Below are 16,015 nucleotides of genomic sequence, written 5' to 3'. Positions count from 1 at the left end.
GTTCCAGGTCAAACTGAGTATCAGTAAAAGCTTGCTGGAGGGAACTGTCAATCTGGAGAGCAGGTACAACTTGTTGGCAATAAGCTTCTCCAGAACTGCAGGAACCTATAATCATTTCTGAATGTACTAAACTTTTGATCTCTTTGCATGTTAAAAATATGCACATCTAACTCTGGGATGAGTTAAGTGCATGCAAAAATTCTGAAATACTTTTCAAAAGCAATTCAGACATATTCTGCAGATAAGCTATAATATTATACAAACATATTCAAAACAAACAAGGTGATGGATAAATGTTTGTTGCACCAACAATGGAAGCTGAAGATCGAAATGGACCTCTCTTACTGCAAGGCTACATTTGTTTTCTGTTATATATGGACAGAGCACCTTTTAGTTTCCGACAAATTCACAAATTCATTATTGAATATGTGTAATTAGTCATCCACAGCCATTGGTGGCGCTGTTTGTTCATACAGGTCACTCCCCCTGCAAAAAAACAAACAAACAAAAAAAACAACTTTATTGAAATGATCAACGAACACAAAGGCTAACGTGTTAACGAGTTTTTAATAAATAAACTAAGGTTATAACATTCACAAAGGCTGAAATTGTTACAGTTTATTTGGCCAATTTACAGCACTATGCTAGAACGTATTAACTTTGATAAAACACTGTAAAATATTTAAGCACTCCATTCACATTGCTGTTTTATTGTAGTCATTAACCTTTCTTTATCCGTTTTGACAGATGTAAATTCAATATGTTTTGGAAATAGTCTTTCTTGATGTGAGGTATTCCCTCTGTCAGGATGAAATTTAAAAGACGATGAAAACAGTTGCTTTAAGACATTTCGAAAACAATACCTGGATTCTTTTTAGATGTATAATTTTTCTTTTTTTTTTTTTTTTTTTTTTAAATCATGTGCATCTGGAAAGTGTAGTATTTTCTTCTATTCATCAAGCTATGATGATTGTGTGTTGATTATATCTACTTGAAACAGTCTTGGATTTTTTCCCATAATGCATTGCATTTCTTTTCTACTTCCTCTTTCCGCCATATTGCAGAACCGGTAAGGTGTCTTCATTTACTGCTAACTTCAATCTATGAAATATCTAAACCATCGTCGCGTTAAATGTTTCATTTTTATGATAACTTTGAAGCAGGGGTTCACAGTTACAGTTTGGGCCCGTTATCGTCTTGATTTGTTCGACGATTTAATAGTATTTGAGTCTCAAATGTTCCATCCAACAGACCTGCTCGGCCCTGAGGTCCGATGCTGTTTAAGCGCCCTCTGAACTTTTAGCTTCACGACTCAAATAAACCTTTATTTAACGCCACACGTGCCGGTTTATGTTGTGCTGCAATTACTTTCTGATATCCCTGTGTGTTTGTTAAATCAATAGGCGACGTTGGTACAGTTGTTTAAGCTTACAGAGACGTCCGTTAGCTCAGTCGGCTAGGCTGTGTGAGGACGCTCCATAAAGACCATGCTTTGGTTCGTGACCGCCTGATACTATTCCAGCGTAACTGGACTGCTGCTGATAATTACTGTGTCCTCTTAGATTACCTGGACCAGTGGTACAAAATGTTGCAGGAAATACAGTGATGTAGTTAGCTCTATTGCTACAACGTAGCCTACCGTAAAATGCTATGGGCTAGCAGGTCTTTGAAAGGCTGACATGCCCAATGATTATGTCTTTATCTGTGAGAAAGGGTTGTGGAGTTTCATTACGATCACATTTTGACGAAGAGAAATATGATCGTGAATGTGCATAGTCATTGTGTATTCAGATAACGTAGTGTAACATTACTGTAGCTGTTTCTGTAATGAACCATTTGATATCCAGTCAGACATTACGTCTGTAGACTTTGTGTCTTCTACGAGATGTTAATGTAATGTTGTCTTTTTGTCCGCAGGCATCATGGTGCGCATGAACGTTCTCGCAGATGCTCTGAAAAGCATCAACAATGCAGAGAAGCGTGGGAAACGCCAGGTCCTCATCAGACCCTGCTCCAAGGTGATTGTGCGCTTCCTTACCGTCATGATGAAGCACGGTGAGTGTTGGAGAGGATCTCTCATCTCTTCTTTGTGACAGTCGAACCACCATAAGAGAAACTGAGACATAATGTTGTAGTGTACGTGAATGAAAACATTCTAAGGTTGCTTAAAAAATATGAGGTGCATTCTTTTGATAAACAGTGTTGCTCTTGCTCCCTTCTTTACAGGTTACATTGGTGAGTTTGAGATCATTGACGACCACAGAGCCGGAAAAATTGTTGTCAATCTCACAGGCAGACTGAACAAGGTAAATATTATTCATATGTTGAGCTGCTTTTGATAATGTATATAAAAAATGTTGGAATTTGTGGCGTTGGTTTTGCGACTAACTCAGTTGCATGAGATCTTTTGTCAACTAAAAGTTGCCCAGCATCTTGTCTGATACACTTTTCTTACAACCTGTATTCTTTGATCATTATTTTTATTCAGAAGTTTTAAGGGCTCTAGGTGAAGTAAATTTAAGGTGATACAACTGCATTTTCACGATACATTTTGATTTTATACGACTGAAGAAAAAATAAAGATTATGATAAATTTACTGCTATTGCTTGCTCTGTGTCAATGTGAAGGCTCAAACAAAGTCTTTGTATTATTTTTACAGTGTGGCGTGATTAGTCCACGTTTTGACCTCCAGCTCAAGGACCTGGAGAAGTGGCAGAACAACCTGCTGCCCTCAAGACAGTTTGGGTGAGAATCATGTTCTACTTTCCGGTCAATGTTGTTTTGAACAAATCAGAGTGAGAATTTGTTTTTGTTAGTTCATGTTGTCTTTTAGCTTGTTCTTTATCATTTCCTGCCAGAGCTGTTCTCTTTGTTGTCCCATGTTGTTGCTGTGGAATAGTAGTTTCTTGTTTTAGTTTAGAAAGGAGATTGGGAAAGAACACAAGGTGGAGGTAGTTCGATTTTACAGGAAAGTTCATGTCAATTGATGCTTATAGAATCGATGTGAGCTTATCCTTTCATGTGGATCTGTATTTTAGTACAGAGAAGTACAATGAGTAGCGGAGCAGCGATAAAGAACAGACACGTAGACCTCTTTGATCTGAATGGTAGTTCTCTCAGATGGATGTCTAATATTTTATTGAATATAACGAATTGCTGCAACTTTCTAATAAATTTTATCGAGTGACTTATTTTCTATTTGTTTAGATTTTGACTGACTGTAGTAAAAGGTTAAATAAATCATGTCAGTCAAAAAATCAAGCACAATGTATAAAACGTATGAAGTTTTCCAGAGAGAGATGTGGCAGGTTAACGGTTTCCATTTTCTAGACCAGGATTCTGCCTAAATGCATCATGGTACGAGATGTCTGTCATCTGCTCTGGTTTACATCTGAGGAACAATGCAAATTAGAATCATGGCTCTAGGCCAGCTCATGGTGGGTGGTTGTGTTACTGCTGAGACAGAACATTTCAAAGTATTTCAAGCCTTGAACAGTATGAACTCTTTTATCCAACTTGTCAAGTATTAAATGAACAAGTCTGTACAGAAAAGCATGAAGTCCTTTTGTGATCTGCACCTATCGAAGTTGAGAGTATCACTCAGTTTGTAGGGACAGCACACACTGGTCCTGTGTGGCAGGTCTTGCTGTTGTCAGCCTTTGAAGCCCTGGTCTCTTTTTTGGCTCTCTGCTTGAAAAATGACATGCCCACATTGAAATGAGCATATCTGCATCTAAAACGCCTATTTGAATCATTCTGGTGTCCTAATAAAGGGAACACTTATGAAATTAGTTTAGAGGTGTCAGTATTGGTATTAATGTCACCGGCTCAGAGTGATAATTCAGGTATTTTTTGTCTTATGTTGAGGAGTGACTTCAAAGCCCCCAACTGGGGGACCTCAGGGCTAAAAGGGTTATAGGCTAATCAGGGCAGTGGTGGTGCGTAGTAGGTTTGTTGATCACTGCTTTATTGTAACCCAAATCCTCCCATGTCTTTGTCTCCATATCTGTTCGCAGCGAGGATGCTACTAGTTTTTTTAGAGACTTGCTGCATGAAGTTTGGCTCTTACTGCCACCAGTTGTCTTAACCTTGCGCTGTACCATAACCCTAGTTGCAGACTGACTGACAGTAGTGGAAAAGGAAACAGTGCCAGCTGGTCCATAATGTCTATCTGTTCTGCTTGTTGTAAGCTTAAAACCACTGCACGAAGCAGTAGGGCTGGGACGATTTGCTATTCTTGGGATTTGATTCTGTTACAGTTTAAATTCTGATTTTCCAATATTTATGTTTTTTATTTTGATATTTTAACAACGGACTGTGAGAAAAAGTTAAGTGATGATGACAACGTTCACAGAATATATCAGGTGCCATATTTTCCCATAAAATGCACATCACATGAGTCAGTGAAACATTTCACCCTCTGCTGGAGAAAAGTGGTAGCAAGTACACTTCATTTTAGATGAAGACACCATAATTTAGCTCCTCTGAATCCTTGTTGGTAATTCATTGTATTGAAGGGCAAACCAAAGGTTTGAAAAAAAAAAAAAGATAATGATTCAAAGACAAAAACAAGAGTTCAGGGATTTTCTGTGACACAATATGCAGATTAAGATTCAACATTTTTTTAAAGCATACAGTTTTGAATGCCCAGGAGTACAGATTTGACCTCTTAGAGATATCCATTGTTGAAGTTACTGGTTTAGTATAGCAGCTCTAAGTTCTGGTCCTGAGACGTTCCTTTTCTGAATCACAGAATCAAAAAAGAAATAATATAAAGTGTTATTTGTTGGGGAATACATTTCTGCAGGTGTTCTCCTTAGTATGAAAGAGGGAGACAGCAGTCTTTGCCAAATTTTTGTTCCACCTCAAGCCCCTGTCAGCACCAATGGGTGTTTTTTTTATGGGGAATTGTTTTCAGAGGACCTGGTGAACTTGTCATTGTTTCACAGCATAAGTATCGCATAGTTATTTCTTAATCAGTCCAGAAAATCAGTAAAGATGGAGCCAAAACTTCTCTCCAGAATGAAAAGTGGAAAGTTTTTTTTTGAATATTCTTTACAAGCAAGGGAAACCTGGTAAACACTGTGCCTGAAAATTAAAATGTAAGTCGTACTGTTGTGTTAGTAAGTTTGTAAGTCTTTCCCTCTCCTCCTGCTCTCTCAGCTTCTGTGCTATATTTGTGTGTGTGTTGTGTTTGTGTGTGTGTTTGTGTGTGTGTGTGTGTGTGTGTGTGTGTGTGTGTGTGTGTGTGTGTGTGTGTGTGTGTGTGTGTGTGTGTGTGTGTGTGTGTGTGTGTGTGTAGCTCAGTGGTAGAGTTGTTATCAGTCAAACTTAAGGTTGGAGATTTGATCCAAGATCCCGCTCTCCACGAGCTGCTTGGTCTTTGGCACTGAACCTGACTCCTCGTCAGTGCTGCTGCTGCATTTACTGGTGAATGGAGTTAGTTAATACAGGAGCTTTACATAGCAGCCTCTGCCTTTAGTGTGACTCTGATGTAGTGAATGGGAAGTGCAATGTAAAAAGAGGAAAACGCTCAGGAAAACCTGTCACTGTTTATGTAGACTGATAACAACAGTCATGCTGCTTGAAGCAGGTAACATTTTGCAGCTAACGGGTGAACAATGTAAATCTGATGTGCTTTGACCAAAAGTAATAAAAAAAATCTGGCCACATAAACATTTTTGTCCCCGTCTAAAACCTAAACATTTTTTTTAAAACCTAAGAAAATTCAACATTGTAAAAGGATTGAGCAGAGTTTAGTGATGATGTCAAAACATGAAAACGGTTTCTTCTTTATTATGTTGTAGAGTGGCTGTGTTTGCTCATTTAGTGAGCAATACCAGTAATTTAGTGAAGATTCTTCTGAAAAAATATATTGAACATTACCAATGACTCCTGCTCTGCAGATTAAAAAACATGGGATTTTCTGTTGCACTCTATGATCACTGTTTGGCTCTGATTGTGCCTGTGAAAGTCATTTGACCTGTATACTGAAGTGCTGGTTTGTTTTCCACAGATACATTGTGCTGACCACCTCAGCTGGCATCATGGACCACGAAGAGGCCAGGAGGAAACACACGGGAGGCAAAATCCTTGGATTCTTTTTCTAAAATGTAAAGAACTGCAAATAAAACCACCAGGAGAAAAGCTGCTGGTCCGGTGTCTCATTTCATGGCTGCAGTCGTGTGCATGGAAGGGGCTTGGTCACTTTGGTTCTGGTGTCTCAAAAACTAACTTCAAAATCCCCCCACAGCTCATACTGCCCTGAGCTCCAACACCTGGTTCATGTGCACAGATTTCCTGTGGTAAATAACAGGACCAAATAATGTAGTCCAATCAGAAAACACCGAGCTGCATCAACATAGCAAAAAGTGTCAAAATAAACCCACGTTTTAGAAAAATGACCCAGAACTGAGGCAACATTTTTATCATAAATTTGGAATGAAAAATAATATCAAATAAAAACATTAGTTAGGTTACAATATTGTCATTTATTTAACAAGAGCATCTGGCCCTCACAGTGTCTGCTTGGCCCTTAGACAAATTTAGTTGATGACCTCTGTAGTAGAAAAACAGTAACGAGTGTAACAGTGAACCGGACTGATAAAGCAGGCTTACCTGAGTTAAGCCATGAGGTGTTCTCAAAATGATGCTGTAGTTACCAGTGAAAAGTGTATAGAAGGAAAACTGAGTTAAAGTCTGAACCATGTCAAATGGTAAATATAGTGGTTACATGTCTATTCAAAGATTAAAGCACACACTTTAAGAAACTCCTGATTAATTGAAGACTAACATTTATGGTCATTGTCTTGATTCAAGCATAACAAGACAGAATGAGGCATGTTTTTGTCATCTGTGAATGACTAGAGGTCATGATAGCCATGCAGTCAACTTGCTGAAGGGAAAAGGGTCAATAAGAAGCATTATAAACCAACAAGAGGTGCAGTTATGAGTCAAGAACAGGCCTTAGAGGATTTATTACATTAGCACTACCTGACCTGATATCGAAGGCAGACAGACCCCTGGTTAACACCCACGCTGTAGTTTATGTGATTAGCAGAAAGAGTGATCAGACACTTTTCCTGCTACACATTAGAAAGTCTGTTTAAAGAGCTGGCTTCCTGCCTCTGAAATCCTCTTACCAGTCTGGCCTTTTCTGGGGTCCTCTGTGTATCTTGTCTTGTTCCCAACCTCTTTGGAGTCTGGCTGCTGACCTCATCTTAGACCCAGAAGAGGAGAGGTAACAGCCTGCTAATGCAACAGCTCTGTCCAAGTACTCCTCATGGGTCTGAGTCCAGCCTGCCTGCCTATCTCTGTCACAGCTCTTAAGCGCTGACTTGAAACAAACTCTCCAGCTGTTGCTTTAACAGATCAGTGAAAGCAGCCAGAGCGCAGACTTCAGAGGAGCTTTCATGCTCTGTTAGCAGTGAGTGTTAAGACATGGGTGATGCTCCGAATGAGTCAAATGTTCAGATGGCTTGTAACAGTTTGATGCTTCATAAAGTTTTTAAGTTTAGCTTCCTGACTTTGCAGTTTGAAGGAGTCAGTGGCTCACGCTTCCAGAGGAGCTGATTGATTTGATGAAAGGCTCTGATCAGTGAGTCAAAATCTCACTTAAACCTTGGCGGACGGATGCTCCTCTTCACACACACACACAGGCACAGAAACACTTATTGAAGAGAGCTGTCTTTAAACTCTCTAATACCTTTAAAAACCAACTCATCAAGTGCTCTGCTTGTCACACTCCAGGGGAAAGACTCTCCCCATGGGAGACATTTCTAAAAATCTTCAAAAACTCTTTTTCCCTGAGCGTTGGATGGTGGCATTTACTTACCCTTTCACAGGATTTAAAAGGCAATATTGTTTTTTCTTTTTGCAGCTCATCAGTGATGTTCTTTTTAATAATCTGAAATTACAGATATTAAATTAAATGCCAAAAGAATTTGACTTTCAGGTGAATCTCTATGTAATTACCAAAGAGATTTAAGAAAGTTTGAGAAGTGACGTTACTTTAGGTACAGAGGTAATTATTATCGAACATAGAGCTGGATTCATCAAATAAAAGTTTTACATCCTCAAGCCCTTTCAGTTTGAACAGTGGACCGAGAGGCATCGAAACCATGAAAGTACTGACATATTTCACAGAGTGCACAAATCTGACTCTGCAAAATTAAATAAATTCAAATCAAATGAAGTTGGACAGAGCAGTGTTGCGTACGGCCGTAAGAGGCACAATGAGGTCCTCTGCAGTGGTCAGGAGATGATGAAGCCCCAAAGGTCTTTCTTAAACAGAAGAAGGATTTAAGAATCACAACACTACAGGTTATAGAAATGCTCCCTGCATGTGTCCCTAATCTATCCAGACCTCTCAGAATTTTGCCACAGTGACAAAGTGTTTGAAGTCAGCCTGCTAGTGTACATCTGGGGATCAGGGTTCACTGCCTGGCATGTTCCTCCAGTCTTCAGCGTCTGTCAGCTGGACCCCTGAAGGGTTTGAAGCAGGGCTGTGGAGGAGAAGAGGAACTGTGCCACTCTGAAAAACAAACAGAATACATTAATAACCAAACAAAAAGTGTGCAGAGTGGCCTGCTTTGACTGAGAGCCGGAGGCAGGGGGAGTGGGAGAGGTGGGTTGGGGTTTTGCTGAACTTTTGCTCAACGTGTTGGAAAACAACAGGCTTCGGTGTTTGATATTTTTAAAGCAAATAATATGAAAAGAAAACTAAAATAACGCTTGTGTTCTGTGGCCCGTGAGATAATTTGAGTTTAGCTGCAACAATTATGAGATTTTTAAACGTCCCTTCTGTCCAACACAAACACAGCAGAAAAAGATTTCTGTATTTATGCCCCAGCACTGTGAAACTCTGCTTTTCCATTTCAAAACAAAAAATGCTCTCTGTTTTTCTGAAGCTAAAATGAACACCATTTTTCTAATCCAAATTTTAATTTGAGTAAATGTTCTGCATAATTATTGTTTGTGAAAATGGATCATTTGTGTTTTCAAAGTCTATTTTCAAACTTTTAGCTGATTTTATTGATTCTTAAATTTAGGTTGCTCTTCACTACATTTAATCTGACTTTAAATCATCTTACCTTACTCTTTATTCTTTTATCAGCTGCTGTCATTTTTCTATCACTCTTTTCCTTGTGACGTTATCAGGAAAAGGTGCCATACAATTGAAGCTGTATTGTGCTGGATTCACACCTGAAGAAATCATGGCAACAACTTAAAAGCATGATGTGCTATTGACCTCCAAATCATTTGATTAATTCAACATTATTCAAGGATTAATTAAAAATGTGAAGCAGGATTTTTACTCTAGGGGAAGAAAAGCTTTTCACTTATGAAACAACTTTTAATTGGAGCCAAAACTGTTGAGCTCCTTTCTTGAAAGCTGAACTAAATATTACCAAGTCAGGAAAGTACATGCTTCTCAAAAAGATTGAAAATGAGCAAAACTCAGTTGATTTTTCTTTTTCTAAAAAGTTTTCTTCCTTTTAACAGGTCCTTGTTTTTTGGTGATCTAGAGTCAACAGTTTTAGACAGAATGTGGATTCTCAAAACCCTTGGGAATAAAATTTAGCTGAAAATCTACAGGTGCCTACTTTGATGCAGCTCCTTTTAATTGCAAGTTGTATTACTCTCTGCTTCTGACAGTTTTATTATTGAAGCATTAACAAGGTTTAAAAAATACCTGCTATTTTCCAAATACCTTGTGCAAATTTTACTAGCGAGATAATTGAGAGAAATTTCCCTTTGTGCTTCTTGTTGATCAAAATGATTTCATAGTATTTTTATACCTGTCTCTCTTTGTGAATGTGAAACTATAGGAAACTGTGAAAATGACTCATCTCTCTGTGTTCTTTCTCTGTGTGATGTGAGAGGTGATGAAGCATCAGAAAAGCAACTCCAAGCTGCAAATTCCTGGTGTGGAGAAAGCATTTTACAGCTGACAGCGAAGTCCAAGTGCAAACATAACACCCTTCACCACAGACATCCCACAGACTGACCACTGGAGTCTGGAAACTTATTAGCTGCTTGTTAGCATTGCATCAGTTTTCATAAAGCCTCTTTGTGCCTCTGTGCTGTGGATGGTTTCATGTTGGTCAGCTTGTTGGGTCTATAGCAGAGGCTCTCTGGTTAAAGTTCCTCCTGCGAGCACTAGGGGGCAGTAGAAATATGTCTCATCCTCGATAATCCTCCTCTGGTCCTGGTCCTCATACTGCATTCAGGCCAGGCTGGTTGGCAAGCACCAAGACTAATTATGATTGATTCAGAGATAACAGAATTAATATTGAAAAAGCAGTAAAAGTATGAAACGTGGATCCAGTCAAAAGAGAGAAAAATTCTTTATGCTCAGCTCTGCATTGTCTTCTGCTGCCATGAACCACTTAGTGGGTCACGGTGAAATGAGGGAGAAAAACAAAGGCGATTAAAAAAGTGAGAGGGGATGTGCTGAAGATGAACTGAGGCAATTTTCTGTTCTTACATTTTTATATTAAACATGCCTCAGTATCAAGATTCAAACTGAAAAAGCTTTGTCTGTGGATATTATGTCTATCTCCTTGGACTTTAAAGGAAATGTGAGAGGAAACAAAGGAGCTCGTTTGGTTGTTTTTCAGCTCGAGTTTGTGATAAAAGGAGAGGAATTATTTTAACTTTGATCTGTGTAATCTACCCGTCACAATAAATCTGAATTTATGTGGAAAGAAAAGAACCCGACTCCACAATCAAAAGCAGACGATACTGTTTGCATCAGCACAAACAACATAAAGTGATTTCAGTTTATAAGGTTACAAAGTCCCGGGCAGGCCTGCTTCTTGTTCCAGAGCAAACACATCCTGTTTATGTTACCATGCTGCTGTTGCACAAGATCTTATTATGAATTGCACATCTATATTCAGCCATGTGATTTATGTGTGCACCCAACACAGCCCAGACAGATGCCATATCTTCAAAGACCCGTGGAAAGACTGGAATAAATGGTGACCAGCAGAGAAGAAGATATGAAAATGTATCTTTTGTATAGAGAAAGAGAATTGTTCCCTCAAATACAAATGAATCCTCGCATCCCAAGGTGAAATAGCGGCTGTGCATTGTCATATGGTCATTTCACTGATACACTTATCTCATGTTATTCCCTCTGTGCCCTATCTCTGTCTGTATGCCTTATTTACTAGGACAAACCAGGGAGGCAGCAGCCGTGGGTGGGAAGGGTGAATGTGTGCTGGAGTTTTCATGTTGTAGAAGAGTCTGGTGTGCATATGATGAATTAGATAGTTAGGAGGCTGTGAATTTATGGCTATGAATGCAGCCATCCATTCTGTCCTGCAGTCTCTGGCTGTCCTCAAGGGCATCATGCTCCTCTGGGTCCCATCTTGGGTGGTTGGCTGGGAATCCCACAGCTGCTGCTGCTGCAACAGTGGGAGCACTTGGTTTGTGCAGGTAACCAGTAGCAGCCACCCCCTGCTCTGCTCACGCTTTGTTAAGCAACTGTAAATTAGCAGACAATGAACACACAAGCTGTTAATGTACATATAATAACAGGGAGGCCGAGAGGTGCCAGCGAAAAGGTGCCGTTATTAATTAGGCCTCTCATTTGTCCGCTATAGATCACCTTGAGCGTAACAGAGCCGTTTGTCCTCTTATGTGCATGATGTACAGTTTGCCCTGCAGTAAATCACAGCATTAGAAGTGATTACTGTTTAAGCTTTAATAATAAATGAGTGAGTATGTAACGCTGCTTAAGGAACACTCATCATATCACATCACACTGTGTTGAGGGCCCCACCAGGACTTGAAACCACACAGAAAAGCAACTTAGTCATCTGTAGCTTTTTTAGGAAGTCTAACACCCTGTTCACCAGGATGTTGTTAGGAGGTTTTTCCATTTACTGATTTCACAGATTTGACTGGTTTCAAAATAGCAGACCATCTGATAACATCAGGGAAACAATAAATTATGTGTTGATACAAGGCTATAATTGTTATTGGTGTCTCTAATATAGGGCACAATATGTTGGACTCTTTGTAAAATGAAGACACTCTTTCCACTCTAGTCTGAGCATTTATGTCTTCCTTTAATGTCATGAATATTTTTTTCTCTTTCATAAGATGATGACCATGATATATGTACGTTTTTTTACTAGATCTGACTGTGTCAAACCAATAATCCCACCGCACGGGATGTGCTTGACCGGCGAAACAGTGTCATACTCAGCTCCAACACAATCTTTGTACTTTTGTGACTTGTTTATTGGCCTTCAGCAACTCCACACATGCTCTCCATAGGCATTTAAACAGTGAAAGATCGTGCCGTCAGCAACAGGTAATCAACTAGAAAACACAAAGTAAACAACTAAGTATGATGTTAAAAGGTACAAGCATTCTTATACGTTTTATCCCAAGTTACATCAAGTTATAATTTTTTATTGGAAATAATAACTCACCAGCTCGGCTTCACCGGTTAACACGAGGCACAACAAAAGAGACCAACCATCATCCAAACACAAGTTGGAACACTGCACCCAGAGGGCGTGGCAAACATACATATCTTGAAAATAGGAAAACTCCACACAATATAAATGTCTAATGCTCTTCTAGTGGTCGTCAGTTTTGATCTTCCAAACATTAGACTATAAGAACTGATGAATGAATGATATCAGACAAAGCCTGAGTCTAATTAATCAAGCAAACTTTATTTAAAACATTCAATTCACACATAATTTCAAATACACTTAACAAATAAAGATTTTTAAACCTTTTATAATCAACAAAAAACCCAACACCAAGACAGGATAATGTGCTAATACAGTGATCTCATTTAAGTCAACAGGTCTCAGGTTAGTGTTTTCAATCAGTGTTGACAATAGGGGTAAGAATGAAAGTTTCAAATCAGGCAGTTTGAGTGGGGCTATTCTGAAATTAACACTGACATCATAACAGTGATTCTAATAATAAAACTAAATGTTATTAGATGTAGCAGCCGGAGTCTGGCAGGCCGTCTACAGCAGTGATCCAGAGGAACCTAAGCCACAAGCTCGGGACTCAGAGAAAGATCAAAGGTTACTGACTTGAACCTTCTGGTGCGAGGTGGTGACTGCAGTGGGCAGCCATATAAGCCATTTTCTACTGAATCTAATGGTCTCTATAGTGGAGCTGCTTATCAGTTTGGTATGTGCTCTCTGCTGCTCCACTCCTTTGAGCTTCATTCAGTGTTCAGTAGTTGTAACTGCAAGTAAATTTTCTTCAGGATGACCAACAGACACACTTGTGAACTCCTGTTGACACATGTCAATCCTATTCCAAGAGAACACTAGAGTTAATAAAAAACGTGATGATATACAGTAAAATCTAAGTAGAAGTGTTATTCTATATAGGGATTATTTGTTTATCAACAACGCCGGATGCACGCGCTACTTGGGTGCAGAAGCACTGCTGAGTATAATGGTTTGTCAACTGACATGGAGGAGTTAACCACCAAAAAACACATTTTTTAACCAAATATCAGCACTCATACGGATAGTAAACAGCTTCCAGGTTTGGGAAATGCCTTGCGTGGACAGAAGAGATCAGCAAGGGGACAGATATTAGGTGGACAGATGTTTTCAGCGGAGAAACCCAGCATGTACGCAGAGAGCAATTTAAACACACAACTGTCACTCGATGCACATGAATGCATTATCTGTGGACACTTACCAGACTGTGACGGACCAGGACGTTAACGTGTGTCAATAAAGCAGAAACCCTCCACAACCAAAAAAGGCAAATAGACTGCTGAGTCTGAGACCTGGTTCAGGATAAAAGAACCAGAAAATCACGTCCTGAGTTAATTATTTACCCGCAGCCATCGCTGGTGTTTCAGTATAAAGTGTGACCCTGTTAACTGGTGACTCTCTGTCGTTAATCACTGAAACTGTTGGCTGAGAGTCACCAGCTAGCATGGTCGCTATTAACTCCAAAACACCAGTTGCTCTGTGACGGTCAAAACTTGATAGACGTTACCTCTGTTGTATAGTATCGTTTCTAAAAACTGACCACAGAACAACTGTACATTTTTATGCTGATAACTAAGTGTTTGAAAACACTAACTCGTCTGAATAAATGGAGCTAAATGTTGCTTCTGCAATCAAGTAGTAGCATGTAGTTCACTGGAGTGGACATAGAATAGAAAATACTTTATTTATTTATCCCTGAGGGGAAATTCAGGAGTCACAGCAGCATTTAAGAAAACAAAAGTAAGAAAGTGTATAGAAAGTGCAAAAAGGTCCATAAGAAAATAGATGACGACAGCTCGTCCACCACTCTCCAGCCCAGCCAGTCTCCACCTCCACAGGGTCCAGGACTGAGCCTCCCCAGCAGTCCGCTCAGTCTCTGTCTCCTGGATCCTGTCTGCTCACAGCAGGCAAAGCTCCTCCAATGTGGCGCCGGCGTCCAATGTCAGCTCCATCAGCCACGTCCGTGAACAGCACGATGCCACTGGGCTAGCACGGCTAGCTCGTCCATTCCCCCGGAGATTGATTCCACGTTTCCAACAACCATGGATGGAAGGACAGGTCCACGTCGTCACCTCCCAGCTCACACCCGAGAACCAGCACGTTGTCCTCACCTCCTCCTCCTCACCTTGAGGGAAATCATCAAGCCCTACACTAGTTAGCATTGACATGCTACAGGCTGCTAACAGCTAATTTCATATGTAAACAATGTGGCTATGGTTACATGTAGGATTTCCAGACAAACACAGGAGAAAAAGTAGTAAAAATATCACTGAAGCCACAAAAAGTTTGGTGTCCATGACCAACAAATGAACCATACAAAGTAATGATCCACTACAAATACAAAAATGACGAAAAAGTGACGAAAAAAATTACAAGAAATGGACAAAGAAGATAGAGCTGCTGCAACAGGCAGCTACTTGGGTAGCGCCTAGCAAAGGAGAGACATGGACATGGACATGTCCATAACTTTATGTAAAAAAAAAAAAAAAATCAAATATTTGTTAAAATTTAAACCTGATTTTTTAAATGCCCTAAGAAGAAAAGAAAAACTTCTGGAAAAAAAATCTTGACATTTTCCTTCTTCATAATTCATGCATTAGAGGGTTAATGGGACATTGGTGGTTTAAGTCAGAAGTGTTGTACATGTAGCTAATAGCTTATATTAGCCCACATAACATGCATGCCTACTATGTCAATTTAAACCTTTGTGATTTGAGTAGAAGCTTCAAACACTGATATTTGTTTTGATTTTTTTTTATGTATGGTGTCTCTCTAGAAACTTAATAATGGAGGGTTGTATAAACAGAGTTTGATCCTCTCTCCTTGCCGATATTTTCTAAATGTTTTCTTTTTATTTACAAAAAAGAAAGGGTTAGACAAAGCTGAAGTTCAATCTGATTCTGCTGACATTGTGGGTAACCTTGAAACACTCCTGGGTGACCCTGAATTTGAAACAGAATTATAGCAGCCCATTCAACAATTCTTGCTCCTCTATCTGAACTAAGGAGGTCGACTGGCTGATCAGAAGCATGTCCTCAGACATGATGTGCAGGCTCGTCTCTTTTGTCTGTCATACTGTCTGATAAGACCATCTGCCTCGACCTTTGCCTTGAAAGCTTTTCTAACTTGAGAAATACATTACAACATTTCCACCTCAGCTTTTCAAAGTACTCCCCTCTTGACTTTCTTGCAGACACAAAAGGTGATAGTCTGGTGGATGGTGACATGTATTTGGAATAATGAGCTTTTAAAAACTACCACAACTCAGGCACAGCATCAAATATAACCTCTGTGTATTATTATATCACCAGTTATTACATTCAAAACTCATTGATTAGAAGAATTTTATTTTTCTTCAGTACAAAATCTGGTTGAGGTGCGTTGAGAGAGCTGTTTCCTGCTTCCTTCTGCAAGTCGTCTCCCTCTATTTGCATCACACACTTGATGGACATTTTCTGTGCAGTCAGTGCTGCAGGCTCCCATCTGCCAATAACCCAGTCAGTTCATTATGTGCAGG

At 39.5% G+C, this 16,015-nt stretch overlaps 1 protein-coding gene across 1 annotated transcript; it reads left to right on the top strand.

The window, feature by feature from the left end:
• Positions 1–1,004: 1,004 nt before the first annotated feature.
• rps15a (ribosomal protein S15a) lies at positions 1,005–6,148 on the top strand. Its single transcript, XM_074683682.1, has 5 exons — positions 1,005–1,069; positions 1,918–2,055; positions 2,227–2,306; positions 2,661–2,746; positions 6,018–6,148. The coding sequence occupies exons 2-5, from the start codon at positions 1,923–1,925 to the stop codon at positions 6,109–6,111; spliced, it is 393 nt and encodes a 130-aa protein (XP_074539783.1). The 5' UTR covers positions 1,005–1,069; positions 1,918–1,922; the 3' UTR covers positions 6,112–6,148.
• Positions 6,149–16,015: the final 9,867 nt, after the last annotated feature.

Source organism: Halichoeres trimaculatus, unplaced genomic scaffold, assembly GCF_033239565.1.
Source record: "Halichoeres trimaculatus isolate MK-OKI-2021-1 unplaced genomic scaffold, fHalTri1.1 fHalTri1_scaffold_2, whole genome shotgun sequence".
In the NCBI taxonomy this organism is placed as follows: Eukaryota; Metazoa; Chordata; class Actinopteri; order Labriformes; family Labridae; genus Halichoeres; species Halichoeres trimaculatus.
Note: the sequence above shows the minus strand (reverse complement) of the source record. Positions and strands in the feature narration are given on the sequence as shown.